Here is a 14888-nt window from a genome sequence, read left to right as displayed (position 1 = left end):
AGGCCTCAGGGAAGCTGGCCTAGCTCATGACCACCATCCTGGTCTCCAGTGTCTGAGAAGTGAAGAGTCACGACTTTTGCCTGGCCTCCTCAGGCCACTTTGCAGGTGATTTTTGTTTCACATTTTGTTGTGTTTGGTTGTTTTGGTTTTTTTTTGGTTTTTTTTTTGCTTTTTTTTTTTTATATCCTTGCATCCAGGAAAAACTCTAGCATGTACCCTGTGAATTCCCTGGTTCGAACCAACTTGCCTGGGATCATGCTACGTGTAGTTTTCTCACACACAAGGTGATTGGCACTCTAGGAAACCCTTGATGGCTTATTGACAGTAAGGCAACTGGCGTGTCACAGAACAGTGTGGAGAATTTGGCACATCTCTTCTGGTATTTTAGCGGGCGGCTGGGGAGACCCGACTTTACGAGGCGCTGGCAGTTGGCACACTGGCACAAGCAGCAGCGGACCTTTCATTCCTAGGGGTTTCCCTGCTTGTTGAGTGCTGCTGGCAAGCTGCACTGCCTGCACCCACCCAGCAGGAGGAGGCCAAGTGAGGGTCTGAGTGAGTTGTCACAGGGGTTCGGGAGCCCTTTTCAGTATTTCTAAAAGCATGATGGAAAAGACACATTTGCCAAAAAGATTTGCAGGTAAAGAAAATGTCAAGTTTCTTTCTTTCTGTTTTTAACTGGACTTATAAGAATGAGTGAAGTAAGGGGGAGAGGGAAGTTGTGTGGGTTGAGTTCCCACTATGGACTAACTCCATGGGATAGAAATCATTGTCACTATTTTTACAGATGAGAAAATAGAGATTCAGGGAAGTTGCATTACTTGCACAGAGTCACACAGCTTGTTCTGTAGCAGAATTTACACTTATACAGTTTCTCTGACTCAAGAGTCCTGTTCCTTCCTCGATATCATGTTTCTTCATCTTTTCCTGCAGCTCAGAGCTTAGGCCGGAGGCTGAATTAAAAACAGGAAAATGCTTAATGGATGTTAAGCAAGTCTTAATGGCTATTAAGCAAGTCTTTCAAAATCTGGGGTCCAGGGAGAGGGAGGAAATGAAAGAGGATCTAGTGCTAATAATTTGGGGTATCATCTTGAGACCCCTTTCCTTACATAGCATTGCACGGTACAGCTCCCTAATACACAGGTCTGTTGCTAGAGGGAGATGGTCCGTATGAAGGGCAGTGACCTAGATGAGAATTAGGAAAGTGAGGAAAAGGATAACCAGTGAAGGGATCAGTGGCGGCGACTATCATTTGACTCTGTTCTCTCTAGAGAGTATGTCGTCATCTATGATTCTGCAGCTTAGCGTAGCAGTCACACTTACATCTGAACCGGATTGATATTTTTTGAATAGTCTCCAAAAATCCATAGAGTAATGGACCTGGTATGTGCACAAAGCTGTGTTTGGGGCTCTTAACCTCTGCCGGGAGTTGTGGTTGCTTCTGGCACTTGACAGTCATGAAGTTCTGCACACTTGCCAGGCTGAGAGCATGTCAGTGTTGTGTGTGTTTTACAGGGTGATCAGCCAGGTGCAGCCCCAAGAGGAGACACAGGAGAGTCTCAGGAAAACTAAGTTTACTGTTTTCACAAGTCTTAGAAACAGGAGGCACGCACACCACCCAGTGCCACACGGGCAAGGATCTGTGCCAGTGAGGAGCAAGGAGAGTGCTTAGGCCGGGAAAGGCCAGGCAGGGCAGGGTGAACAGGTTAAGATGGGCAAAGGGGAATAATTTCAGGGGGCTTTGGTCTGTAGGAGGGGTCTCTAGTTGCCTGGTCACTAGCCCTGGGATGATTAAGGCGGTGGAATATCCCCTCTAGGGGTGTCTGGGCAGATAGAGGAGGGATGGCTCTGGATTGGTCAGTTTGCGTATCAAAGGCTTGCTCTCTGCTGAGGCCTTTGCTTGCTCCAAGACTTGGCTAACTCTGAGAGGAACAGTCTCTCCCCCCAGAAAGGTTATTTTAAAGGTGTCAAGACAGCATAATACACAAAATACAATTTAAAATATGAACATTACAGTCAAGGATTGAACAAGTAAGATGTGAACAAAGCTGAACCCAGAGGCTGAGAGAAATAATTCTGTGGATTGGAGAGAAAGAGCAGGAATGACATGAAAGGAGCCCAACCAGGGAGAGCGTGTGTGGGATACTGGGCTTCTGTGCTCTTGATTTGGGCTGAAAATGTTTCTTTTAGAATAGTCTCCATTGATTTAGTAGATATATACAATTTATACAAGCTACGTGAGAGGTGCATGTAGAAAGTGCCTTGAGTGTTAAAGAATAAAATTCAGCCAAGTAAATCTGAGGACCTAATTGGCTTTATTAAGCGATCCATGAATCGGGCAGCCTCCCACCCAGCAAAGAACGAGAAGGGCACACAGAAGAGTTGTACAGAGTGGAAGATTTTTGCAGGCAAAAGAGAAGTTAACAGGGTGGGTCATTTTAGGCAAGGACACCTTCCCTTAGGGGAAAGCCACAGGTCTTATCAGGCACATTACCTCACTAATCAGGGAATTCCAGACTAATTGGTTAAAGTTCTCCTCCTGAAGAGGCTGAAGCTGCAATTAGGCTAGTTATTAAGTTTTGGTTTGGTAATGTGGCTTAGCAAAAGTGATTCCATTAGGGCCTAGTGCTTCTTTATTTTTTCTCTCTTTCTTTCTTTCTTTCTTCCTTTCTTTCTCTCTCTCTCTCTCTCTCTCTCTCTCTCTCTCTCTCTCTCTCTCTCTCTCTCTCTCTCTCTCTCTCTCTCTCTCCCTCCCTTTCTTTCTTTCTTTTTTTTTTTTTCAAACAATTTGAAGGTTAGAAGCAACTGGATAATGAGCTCTGCCTCCCGGGGCCCTTCTAGGCTGAAGGTCAGACCCATCTTTGCATCTCAGACAATTGTGATACAGTGCTTTGTACATAGTAGGTGTTTGATACATCACTGTCACATGGGTGTTGAGTGAGTCATGGCTCAATGAGTCATGGCTCAATGGGCAGAGCCCACTGAGAATCTTAAGAAACCATTGGAAAAATAGGAGAAATAGGAGAAAATGTTTATATATCTGTGAATGAAAAAGGGACTCTGCAATAAATCTGATAAGTTCAAGTGACCGAAAGCAACCTCACAGGGTGATCTGATCACAAATTCCTGACTAGGCAGGTCATAGTGGGTAGTCACGCCCCAGGCCTGTGACTTTTTAGTAAAAGGCTTATCTTTGCCATAAGCCAGCCCTGTCCATTCTTGTGCATCTAGGTTAACACACTCTTGAAATGCCAGAGTAATCCTCTTTTTCAGACCCCTCAGAGGATGTGTAACCACCCTCAAGGGAGCACATAATCTTGTTAACTGTCCTGTATTCCAGTCATAGAGATATCCCCTGCCTTGCTTGCTCCCACCTCCTCTCCCATGTTCCTTCATTTCAAATGTATAAATAGAACTGAAAAACTCATTCTCCAGAGCATTTGAACAATTTTGCTTCCCAGGATGTTGCCAGTTTGGCTCAAATAAACATAAAAATTCTCTACAGGTTTGGATGTTCTTACGTCAATGTATCCATTGAGCAACTCCAAGATCTATCCTTGAGCTATCAGGATATATCAATTATTTTATCCACCATCTCAGTGTATAATAGTATTCAACTATCTTTTGTTAATTCTCATTAAAATGTAAAAAGAGCAGTATGATTTTTGCACTAGTACAGTGATTTGATGTGCAAATATAGAGCTCCCTTTATCTGTCTTTGAACTCGAGTTCATAAGCCCCTACTTCTACTGATGGCAAAAAGATTAAACTTTCCAATTCCATGTCAGTCAGCCACACTTAGAGTTTAAAAGAGGTTGTTAGTTTGACATTTAAAATAAGTTAATTCAAGATTATCACCTTTCCCTTTATTGTAATTGCCTCTTATTCACCCTATTGGTGAGGAAGGGATTCTGCCCTAAGGTTATGGGGATGGCCAACACTGGACAGATGAGATAACAGCTGTTTATTAGTCACCAATACTCACAGCCCAGGGGAAGAGGACATTACACATCATGCAGGGCCACAAACGAATTGCATTTGGGAACAAAGTGAGCAACCAGGGGCTGTGGGAGGAGGCAGCCTTTGTAGCACCAAGAGGATGTGGTACCTCCTGGTTCCTGTAGGCAGATGTGAGTGGTTCATTTGAGTAATTTCATGGTCTGGCAGGTGTCCTTCATTCCTCTCAGAGGTGATCCAAGTTCCTGGAGATGCTTATAAATCATCCTGGCAGTCAGGAAGGAGTGGCCATCCCCACTCATCTCTGTCGTGGATTAACTGGTCCAACCCCAGCTCTCTGCTGGTTGGCCTGCTCAGCACCCTGCCTGACAGCCACTTGTGGGGGCTCGGGCACTCCCCCAGGTCTTTCCCCTACACTTTGATTGTCTACTAGTCTCTGGGAGGCTGCCTCAATTCCATTAGTGCTCACATCTCCCTTAGTCGTTGTTAATCTCTTTTTTTAATGTCTGCTTTGGGAAGACTTTGGCTAAGCTCATGGAGGATCCAGGCGAAAGGTCCCTTCTGTTCTGGGGTACATTTCCCCCACCTTATCCTGTGTCAGGATCTTTTCTTAGGCACCCATTAGATCTAAGCTCTAGAAATGTCTTTCCTTGCTTGCTAAACTTTTAGTTCCTTTTAGGCAAGAAAGTCATTATAATTTGTCATGCATACTTTCTCCTCTACAACTTATGGTATAAATTTCATGCTCCGGTCTTCAGGATTTTGGGTTCTTGATATGCAAAGCCAAGTTTTGTTCAAAACAAAACAAAAAGATTTCTCTGTCAAACCCCAGGTACTTATTATTTAATTTAAAATTTGGTTTTATATATCAAGAATTGTTGTCTCAGCTATTGGTCTTAAAATAGTCAATTCAACAGACAATCGATATCTTTGTTAGAGCTACAGCCGAACTGCCCAAGATAGTAAGATTTTAAATTAATATTGATTTAGAGGACAGAAAATTTAAAATTCAATTTCTCAGTTGTAGCAGCCATATTTCAAGTGCTCGATTCTAGTGGCTACCATATTGGACAGTCAAATACAGAACATTTCCAATTGCAGAAAGTTCTCCAGTGCAGTGCTAATCTAAACTATATTTACCTCTCCCCTGTGAATTTTGAGAGTGAAGGGTGATGTGTACAGAAAGGATGAAGGATGAGATCGCTGAGGAAGAAACCTGCTAATATCCCAAAATGTTATTAGGTTGGTGCAAAAGTAATTGCGGTTTAAAAAGGTTTAAAACAATTGCAAAAACCGCAATTACTTTTGCACCAAACTAATATCTTGCTACGATAATTTTGAAAAAGTTTTGAGCTTCAGGAGCTTAAGTAATTGCTTTTCATGAGATTCCTGTCATGTTTCGGTAGGAGGACATTTTTGGCAGCTGGAAACGCTCCTGCCTACCAGTCTGTCACTGACGGCATGTACCATGGGTTGCCACCACTGAGCAACTCTCTGGTGAAGAGCATTTTTGCTTCACAGCTCAGCCTGCCCCAGCCACTGGATCCACGGAGCAGCCAGGTGTGTTGAGAGGTATTCTTATACCTATAAAAGGTGTGTTGTGTATAGGGGATTTTGTCACTTTGTTTCCATTTGGTTTAAATTTTGCAGGGCTCTCAGTGCGCTCATGTAGCCCAGTCTTAGCTGGCTCCCCTTCACTGACATGGGAGAGCAGTTATTCCCCCATCGACAGCTGTTATTCCCAGTCAGGGTTTGTGCCTCCAAACTGCTCAACAGGCTAATTACGGCAACGGCTTATCTGCTCAAGGCTGGTGGCAAAACCAACATTTGATCTTTTCCATTTAGTAATATAATCATGATAGCAATTACAATCCATAAATTAGGTCAGCAGCTGAGTTGAACAGCCCTGCTGACGACATATGCTAGCGAATGTCATCCTGGAAACTATAGCATTGTGCGTGGGCACTAACAATATTACCCACCTTCTACAACTATGGAATTTAAGGTGCAGGAAAACCAGAGATCAGATTGCAGCAATAGGTCGTAAACTGTGTTAGTTATCTGTGGCTGCATAGCAGGTCACCTCAAAATTTAGCAGATTAAAACAATCAACATTCAATATCTCATCTAGTTCCTGAGGTTCAGGAATCTGGGAGCCACTTAGCTGGGTAGTTCTGACTCGGAATCTGTCAGGAGGCCACATCCGGGTGCTGGCTAGCCTGTGCTGTAGTCATCTCAAGGCTCTCTCCCGGAGGAGATCCTGCTTCCAAGCCCACTCACGTGGCTGCGGGGAGGCATCCAAAGTCCACTTCCAAGCTTATTCGTGTGGGCCTCTCATAGGCTTCCTCACAACATGGCAGATGGCTTCCCCCAGAGTGAACAACTCAAGAGAGAGCAAGAGAGAAAACCCAAGATGGAAGTCACAGTCTTTTTATTACCCAATTTCAGAAGTGACATCCCATCACTTTTGCCATAATCTCTTCATTAGAAGTGAGTCACTAATTTCAGCACATACTCAAGGGGAGAAGAATTAAACCCCACTTCTTCACAGGAAGAGTATCAAAGAATTTGTGGGCATATCTTTAAAATCACCTCACAAGCCCAGGTCTTCTGAGTCTAAAACCTCCTACTTAATGTTTTTGCCCCGTATAAGTCCCACACCTCTACCTTACCCAGCCACAAGACAACGACTCTTAGCCCAAGCCTTGACCCTCTTTTAGACCCAGAAGACAAGGTTGAACCATGACCGTTGAGCCTGTTCCTTCTGCCTTTGGCTGTTGCCTGGGCTTAGGTGGATGCAGATGTCCTGGCTCCCTGCTACCTGAATTGACTCCGACGCTAGGAATTGTCTGGAGCCACTACCAGGTCTAGAAGTGCAGAATGGAGTCAGATGGACAGGCCCACTGCACCCAGGGCTGCATGTGGTACCACAAGGAGTCGGGGGTGCTTTGGCTGTTAGACAGTGATGTGCAGACAGGAGCCCATTGCAACACTGATTTAGCACTGTTACCTGGAACTGGAGCACAATGGTGCTGAAGGATACATTTTTAAGATTCCCAATATCTAGAACACTTACACTTAAGTAAGTTTAGTTTGTTGGTTATAAATATGTCCCATTGGTATTATACTGTTCTGGAACTTTTGAACACTGGTGCTAACTAGTTACACTGAAGTCATAAGTATCCTTCTGTGCTTAGCTACTTTCTGTTAAATACGATTTCTAAATATTATCAAACAAAGTAAGATTATGACTCTCTCCTCTGCTTCATCAGAGACTATACCTTAAGAACTACTTCTACATAATAAATAAATCATCCTGGAGTATTTTGGGGTGCAGACACAGACATCCTGTTCATATACAGATGTCTCGAATGGGCACAGAACAGCATTATCATGTTTACTATTTGGTTCCTTTAGGCATTTGTGCTGTTCCCTTGGAGAGCATTTCTGGAAGATGGAGGACCATTTCCAGTGACGAGTAGCAGCCCGGATACTCTGGAATATAATATGCAGGTATACTAACAATTGTCACCCCAATAAATTTTAAAAATAAATTTTAAAAAAATATGCAGGTAGGATAGGTCTTCCCACTTGTCACAAAGACAACCACAGTCCGACTGCAGAGCAGGTGTCATTGGGTCCAAAGGTCAAATCCTCAACACTCTGGCCAGTGAATCATTTATAAGACCAGCAGGATGTTTTATAACGAGGCTGTAAACCCAACACCTGCAAGGTGAGTCATGCTTTATTAAAACAGAAGAGAATCATGGTCTCAGCTGGTAACAGCCTTGGTTATAGACACAGATGAAACTCCTGTGGCCATTAATGCTGGGAGAGAGGCCATCCATTCCCAGTCACTCTGTGGGCCTCCCAGAGAAACAACCAGGCTGGTAGCTCAGAGATGTGTGACTCCTGACCCATCTATGAACAGTAATAGGAACAGACCTTTTTAAGCAGGACTCAGAAGGAGAATTTCTTTCAATTATGTGTTTTCCCCTTGATTACTTAAGCAAACATTATGTTCTTATTTTAAAAAATATAAAATATAAAAAAGTATTAAAAACAACATGAAAATCAATCCTAAATTTGCTTCAAAATAATATGGAGGTGGGGAGTGATGAGGATGGAGCAGGACTGGCCGTGGGTTGATGGTTCTTGGGAATGGGTGATGGAGACTATTGTTTGCCTTTGTATATGCTCAAAATTCTCCATTAGTCAAAAAGTGTTTGTTTTTTTTGGTGTTTTTTTTAGTAAAATAATAAGAATGGTTAAAAGAAAAACAGTCATAGCCTCCTACTAGGAGATAAGCACAGTTCACATTTTGGTTTATATTTTTCCCTATGCATACATGTGTTTATATCTGTACTTTTAAAGGAAGCTTGGGCTCACACTATACATTTACCATGTCCAGACACCGCTATAAGGGCTGGGAAGCTTGGGTTTCCACACAGAACCAAAAATCTGGTATGTTCAAAGGACACTTTGAGCTAGAAATGTTACTCTGATTTTTATGGAATTTTTTAATTGTTGGGAGGGCAGGGCTTATAAACACAGTTATTCTTAATTTGTTTCCCAAAAACCATGTGTAAAGGATACATAGAAGTCTTCAACATGGATGTTTTCATTTTGCTTTGTTCTCTTTTGATGTCAGCTGTGCCTCTGCAGGCTGAGTGACCGTGACCTCAGGGTGGCTCATGGAGAGCTGGTGGGCATGCACCTGCTCATGGAAGACGTACTTCTGAGCAGCTATCATATGATCATGGAGAGTCCCCCAGGACAGCAAGCCACACTAGAAAAAAGTACACAGGTATTCTCGGTGAGCAGCCCACATCGCTGGCCGATGCTTCATGGTCCTAAGGACCTTCCTAGTGTAGACGTGGACTAGAGAGGCCCGTCTGCCCCACCCCCCCCAGCCTCTCCCGGTGGGTCCCAGGGCAGGGTTCACGCTGCAAGGAGTAGCCACTGAGCAGGAGTAGCTGTGAAAGCCACTCCAAAGTGTTTTCTTTTACAATATGTCCTGTGATCAGAGGTATAGCCATTTATTTTAATTTTAAAAATAGAACAAAGGTTGTGGGAATTGCATTGAAAACAAATGGAACCAATGCTCCATTGCTGGCTTCTTTTCCGTGTGAGTCACACATTTACGACTGGAGTTGGAAAGACCAGAGGGGTATGACCGGGGCCCCGGGTGAACATTTCCAGTCTGGGCCCCTCTCTTCATCACTCAATGAGCCTACAGACTCCTAGGCAAGCACCCCCTCCTTTGAATCTGTCCCTCTGAAACTCTCAGTACCAAGAGCCACTAGCCCACCTCGTATCCTAACTTGAAACAATTCTGCATGTATCTGAGAACCAGGGAGAAACTTGTCTGGACCCAGGGTAAGCTAGCTGGTGCCCCTATTTAAAGAGCCTCCTTTCCAGAGCTAAACTTTCTGAGAGATGTGTGTACCAGCCATCTCCATTTCCTTACCTTCCATCTACTCTGCAGAAACTGCAATCTCTCCTTTTCCTCATCTCACCACTGAGACCACTGTCATCAAGAGCTCAACGGTCCTTGTCACAAAATTCTCTGGATACCATTCAGTCCCCTTCCAACCTGACCCCTTGGCAGGATTTGACACAGTGTATCCTTCTCGAAGCCTCTCTTCCTTTGGCTTCCAAAGCACAAGTCTCTCCCAGCTTTCCTCCGACTGTGCTGGACACACCTTCTCAGGCTTCTCCGTAGATTCCTCTACCTCTGCCAATGCCCAAAATGTTGTTTTTGGAGTTTTGTCTCACGACAACTTCTACCAGGGCTGCATTTTGATTTCCATGATTCTAGACACATTTGTCTTTGTGGACCCTTTCTTCCATAAAAAAAAATTTTAAGTTCCCGTTTATGACTGTGTTAATATAAAGAAAAATATATTAATGTCATATATTAAAGCATTTTATTCATCTGAAATGTTCTTTTTTCTGATTTAAAAAGAAATGAAAACGTTTTGTGGGTCCTGGGCCCTGTGCCTTCTGTGTCTAACCAACACATTGGTTCTGAATACTATTAATACTGCTATTGGCTATGACTAAGATCTGTTCAGATGCTTCATTAATTAGTCATGTCTTTAATCCTCACAATAATTCCATGAGTGCTTTCATTATTCTCATTTTACAGATAAGAATAATGAGGCTCATGAAGGTTAAGCGCTGTGCTGACAGTCCCATGCCTCCTGAGGAGAGAGACCCAGATGCCAAACTAACAGTCTTGCCCTGGAGCTCTCGCATACTCTTATCCACTGGGTTTCTCCACTCCTCCCCCTCTCCCTAGGCAAACCTGTCTGCTTTTATGACTTTGATGACGTACATGTGACAACGCCAGAATCTACACGTCCAGTCCAAAACACAGCCTTGTCTGACTCACATGCTCAACTGCCTTGTTCCATCTCTGGGACAGTGTGTCCCACACTGAGCTCATTCTACGGCCCCAAAACTTGCTCCTTTTTCCATCTTTGCTGTCAGTTTACCTCAACCTGTCCCAGCCAAAAAATCTGGACCTCGTGTTTGACTTCTCTCTATCATAGCCTATAATCAGACTCCAAGTTTTACTGTCCTATTATTTTAATGTCTCTCAAGTTTGTCTACTTTTCTCCATCCTCCCTCACCACCCATGTCCACCAGTCCAAATGATTATCATCTTCTCCCACTTTCTACTTCGTCATCTGATTGATTCCTCCTTAGCCTTCGGGTTTCCACTTCCAAACTACTTTTTTAGGAGCTTCTTCTGTTCCTCCACCTTTAAGCGGATGCTCTTCGATGCCAACTAAAGAAGCACCTGCCATAAGTACCAGCTTGTCCCACTAGCCATGACTGAAATTAGAGAAGTGTAGTAATCTTTCAAAACAAGTTTTGAAGGAGGCAGGTCAGGTTGGAGCAGTCACCCCGGTAGGTGCAGGCCCGCAGCTCTGCCATCCTGGGTGTGTCAGCAAAATGCCTCCCTCATCCTTGTAAGATGAGAAGAGAAGGAAAAACCCTTTTTCCTTAAGGAGTTTTATCATTTTATCAAGAAGGAAAATCTTTTCCAGAAGGCTTCCAATAGGTTTTCCTTGTGTCTTACTAACACTGAGTCACAAGTCCACTTCAGGCCAATTAGTGGAACATGAAGTGTGTTTAGATGAGCCATCTAAATTCTGCCGCAGAATTAGATGCTTCACCGAGAAGCAGCACTTGCAAAGCTGGGTATAGACCAAGTAGTGCCGAGAGCAAGAAGCATGCTGGCTCCTTTGGTCCCTTCTCTTTACCGTTTTTTGGCCCTGTTTCTGATGGATTACCATTGTTTCCTGACATCCCCACTTCCCCCTGCTTTGTCCTTTATTTTTATCTCCTATTCCTTCTCTCATCCTTTAAAACACTTAGGAAGAGAACACTTCTCTTAATATGAATACAGTTGACCCTTGACCAACAGGGGTTTGAACTGTGCAGGTCCTTTTATACACAGATGTTTTTCAATAAATATACAGTTGTCCCTCCATAGCCCTGGGTTTCACATCCACAAATTCAGCTTAAGTTATACTCAGATTTTTCAGCGGCATAAGGGTCAGGGTCCCAGCCCCCATGCTGTTAAAGGGCCAACTATATACTAACAGGGTAAGCATGCTTTAAAATTATTATTTATTTAAATTAGTTTTATTTTGTGATTTGTTTTATTTAAGAGCATTTAAATATTCATAAACAATATAAGACCCTGGCATTTATACTGCCAGTCAGTTAGGATTCTGTGTTTCCCGTCCCAGCTGTGGCACCAGCTCTGTGATCTCTTAGACTTCAGTCTCTGGAGCTCCAAAGTGAAGGTGATGGATTAGCTCAGGGCCTTTAAAAATGTTGGTCCCAGGAGCCCTGGCTTTCTCAGAGGCACCTTGCGGCATTTTGAGTGCAGGGGGCCAACTACGTGGCCTGTAGGCTGCTTCTTCCCTGTCACCATGATCAGCCTTGGGCTGTTGGATATTTTGGGCCACTGTGTAAGATTTCATTTAATGAAAGGTTTGTGAGGATAAAATAAACCTGGAAATGCATGGATCAGCTGATCGTTGAGGAGGGAGGCTGCGAGGTCGAAGGGTTGTCAGTTGTGTTCAGGAGCTCACTCTCCCTGGGTCTTGCCAACCCTCTTTTTTGTCAGCGCTGCCCATAAGGTATTGACATAAAGATATTAACATATCCTGAGATATGTAAATAGCACTGATCTAGGATCTAGTTACACCAGGTGGTGTTTCTTCCCATTCCTAGCCTGGGAACTTGAGTGTCTAAGGTGCTAGCTATTACCTGATTGTTCTCTGAGGCCCTTCTTGTCATAACATCGTGATCCTGATTTCCCGTCTCGTCTGCAAAGGAAAGCTTCTTTTCCTGTGACTGAGGCGCTGTTGTCAGACGGAAGTCCTGGGCACAGTTTCCCCATTCTGTCTATCATTCTCTGGGTGACCTGGCCCTCATACCCCTGGCTACAGGAGAGCAGGGACCTGAAACCCTTGTTACCTCCACATCCTCCAGGGCTCATAACAGCCCCTCAACAATCACATATTTAAGAGGAGCACCAGTGAATGAATGAACAAATCATACTGTTAAAGTACAATTGCCTGTTGAATAATAAACTCAAATTAAGAGACATATTCTCTGCCTAACTTTTAAAGGATGGCAGAAGGAACAGGACATATGACAAACTTAGGTTTCCATTTACTTACCGATGCAATGCATAAAATCCCCAGCTAAAGGTTATATTACTACTCTATCATTTGAGGAGTTAAATCTTGAGTGTGTAGAAGAGCACTTTCCAGAATGCTGAGGTTAAACACGAAAGGCTTGATTTTTCAAAGGGAGATAAAATGTTAGTACCCAAGTAAAAAAAGACGTAAAACTGAGTGGTTCACGACTCAAGCAGAAATCTGTATCCTGTCTGTTCAGGAAACACGCTTTCCATCTCTAAGCCCTACAACTGCTGCAGGTGTGTAAACCACTCCTCCTGGGAGAGGAGTCACTGTTCAAAGACTTCATTCCGTGCGGGCTGCGGGTAAAATGTTATCCCGTGTTGGTACGTGATCAATAAAGAAGACTTTCTGTAACACTTTCAGCCAGATTTGTGCAGAGCGCCAGGAGTCAGAAGTCAGTTCCAAAGCCGCCCACAGGCCTCCAAGCTTCTGGGGAGCCCGTGCGATGCAGCCATGTCCCTTGCTTTGCTGAGATCATTTCTGGTGCGGTGGAAGCAGCTGGAAGTGCTGAAGGAGCACTGGGGTCGGCTTAAGCTAAAAGGCCAGGACAGCAGTTCTGTCTCTTTCCACAAGCAGTTCTCTGAGCTCTATGGGTAAGTGTTGCTGAGGTGGACATTCATGGGAACAGATGGAACCTGGGGTTTGCCAGACTCCAGCCCCTTCCCCTGATAAGATTTGGTCCCTGAATCCTGGTGCAGCCAGCCCCACGGAGCCCAGAGGAAGCTGGGCGATGTGTCTCTACAAACAGCATTTCACAGGAAACACTGCGTTCTGCTGACTGCAGGGGTGGCGCGGGATTCCACTGAGCCACACTGTACATCATTTACCCAGAGTTCTGTGCCCGGGAACTTGTGCTTTTAGAGTGTCCCCGTGGTGCTGACTCTAAGCTATTTAGCTCACAGGATCCCAGCGAGCACCAGGTGGGGAGATGCTGCTGCATTTCTCCCCACTGTCTGCCCCATTAGACCCAAGTGCTGAGTCTCTGGGAGCGCCATGGGTTGCAGCCAGAGACATAATAAGGTACAGTGGTATTAATATAATCAGGCCTGCGAGATGCTGGGGTGTTTTCACAGCTTCAAGCCCTGGCTGGAATGATTTAGCTGGCACAAAAGACATGTGGCTTCTGCCATGTGTCTGTCACCAAACAAGCATTCACTGAGCACCGACCCACCACCCTGGACCTTACTGAGCACGAGAAGGTTCCCTTTGGTAGCACAGTCTGAATTGTCTGTCTTAGGCGTTATTACAGTCAGCTTTCCTGGTGACTAGGGAATAGCAAGACTTCTCAATATTTTGAAAAATGAAGACTGAAATTAAATGTATCCAGTGGGAAAAGGCCTTGGGATTTAATATCGACTAAGGGAGTGGCAACTGTGATGAATTTACATGTTGCTGTAACTGGCTGTGATGGGTGGGGAGGTTTATAGGTGATGACAGGAAACAGAACATGAATGAAAATAATTGTCAGAGAATCCGAATGAGAAATGATATGTTTGTTTGCAACTTCTCTCTCTTCTTTGCTAGAACTGACATTCTCTACCCCAGCATGAGAGCCATTGCTAGGCGGATGGGGAAAGAAGATGAATTTGAAGAACTTATAATAAGTAGTCAATCTATTCTTCCCCCAAAAGGAGCTTCAGAAATTGAAATAAAAACTCAGCAGGTATGCAAGAGCTGTTTTGAATTTGGCTTTGAAAATTTGCTTTATGGCATTAGCATGTAAAACTACAGATGTACCCAAGTAGTGTTGTTTTCTAAAGTATAAATTGAAGGTTTGTAAATCATTGAACAGGCTCAGAGGGAACTAAGTATTTAAAAGCATGTGAGGCTTGGATTAAGCAAATAACTACCAATTAAGATCTCATAACTTTAAGTCTAGGTTTTCATATTTGAGTTTTTCCAAATTAAGGCACAGCACCACAAAAAAGACAACAGAAAACACAGCCATTAGCATCTTAAACATAAAATCCAGCACACAGGTACCCCCCCACACACCTCCATACACACGTTCATGGAAATGGAATATTTAAAATAGCTCCTGTGATTGTTTTTCTGTGAATCACACAACGCCGTTTATGCACTAGCCCATTTGGCGTGTGTTAGATGATCTATGTGGTTGTTTTCCCAAGTGTTTGTTCACCTTGATCCTGGGACACAGGCTCCACGTAGCTGTGCTGATTATAACAGGCAAGCAAAGCCTCG

The 14888-nt window shown here is 43.9% G+C and overlaps 1 protein-coding gene across 8 annotated transcripts in view; it reads left to right on the top strand.

The window, feature by feature from the left end:
- The window catches only part of CCDC162P (coiled-coil domain containing 162, pseudogene), a 164731-nt gene that overhangs the window by 115107 nt on the left and 34736 nt on the right, over window positions 1-14888 (top strand). For 5 of the 8 annotated variants that reach the window (XM_074333386.2, XM_074333387.2, XM_074333385.2 and 2 more), the window contains 5 exons: window positions 5361-5514; window positions 7372-7467; window positions 8606-8770; window positions 13050-13279; window positions 14211-14349. In XM_074333386.2, coding sequence (XP_074189487.2) covers window positions 5361-5514; window positions 7372-7467; window positions 8606-8770; window positions 13050-13279; window positions 14211-14349 — 784 coding nt within the window. The remainder of the gene's footprint in view (window positions 1-5360; window positions 5515-7371; window positions 7468-8605; window positions 8771-13049; window positions 13280-14210; window positions 14350-14888) is intronic. The other 3 variants (XM_074333388.2, XM_074333389.2, XM_074333390.2) reach the window with 2 other exon arrangements.

Source organism: Rhinolophus sinicus, chromosome 2, assembly GCF_057876585.1.
Source record: "Rhinolophus sinicus isolate RSI-liver-muscle chromosome 2, RSI-T2T, whole genome shotgun sequence".
NCBI lineage: Eukaryota > Metazoa > Chordata > Mammalia > Chiroptera > Rhinolophidae > Rhinolophus > Rhinolophus sinicus.
This window is presented reverse-complemented; position numbering and strand designations above follow the sequence as displayed.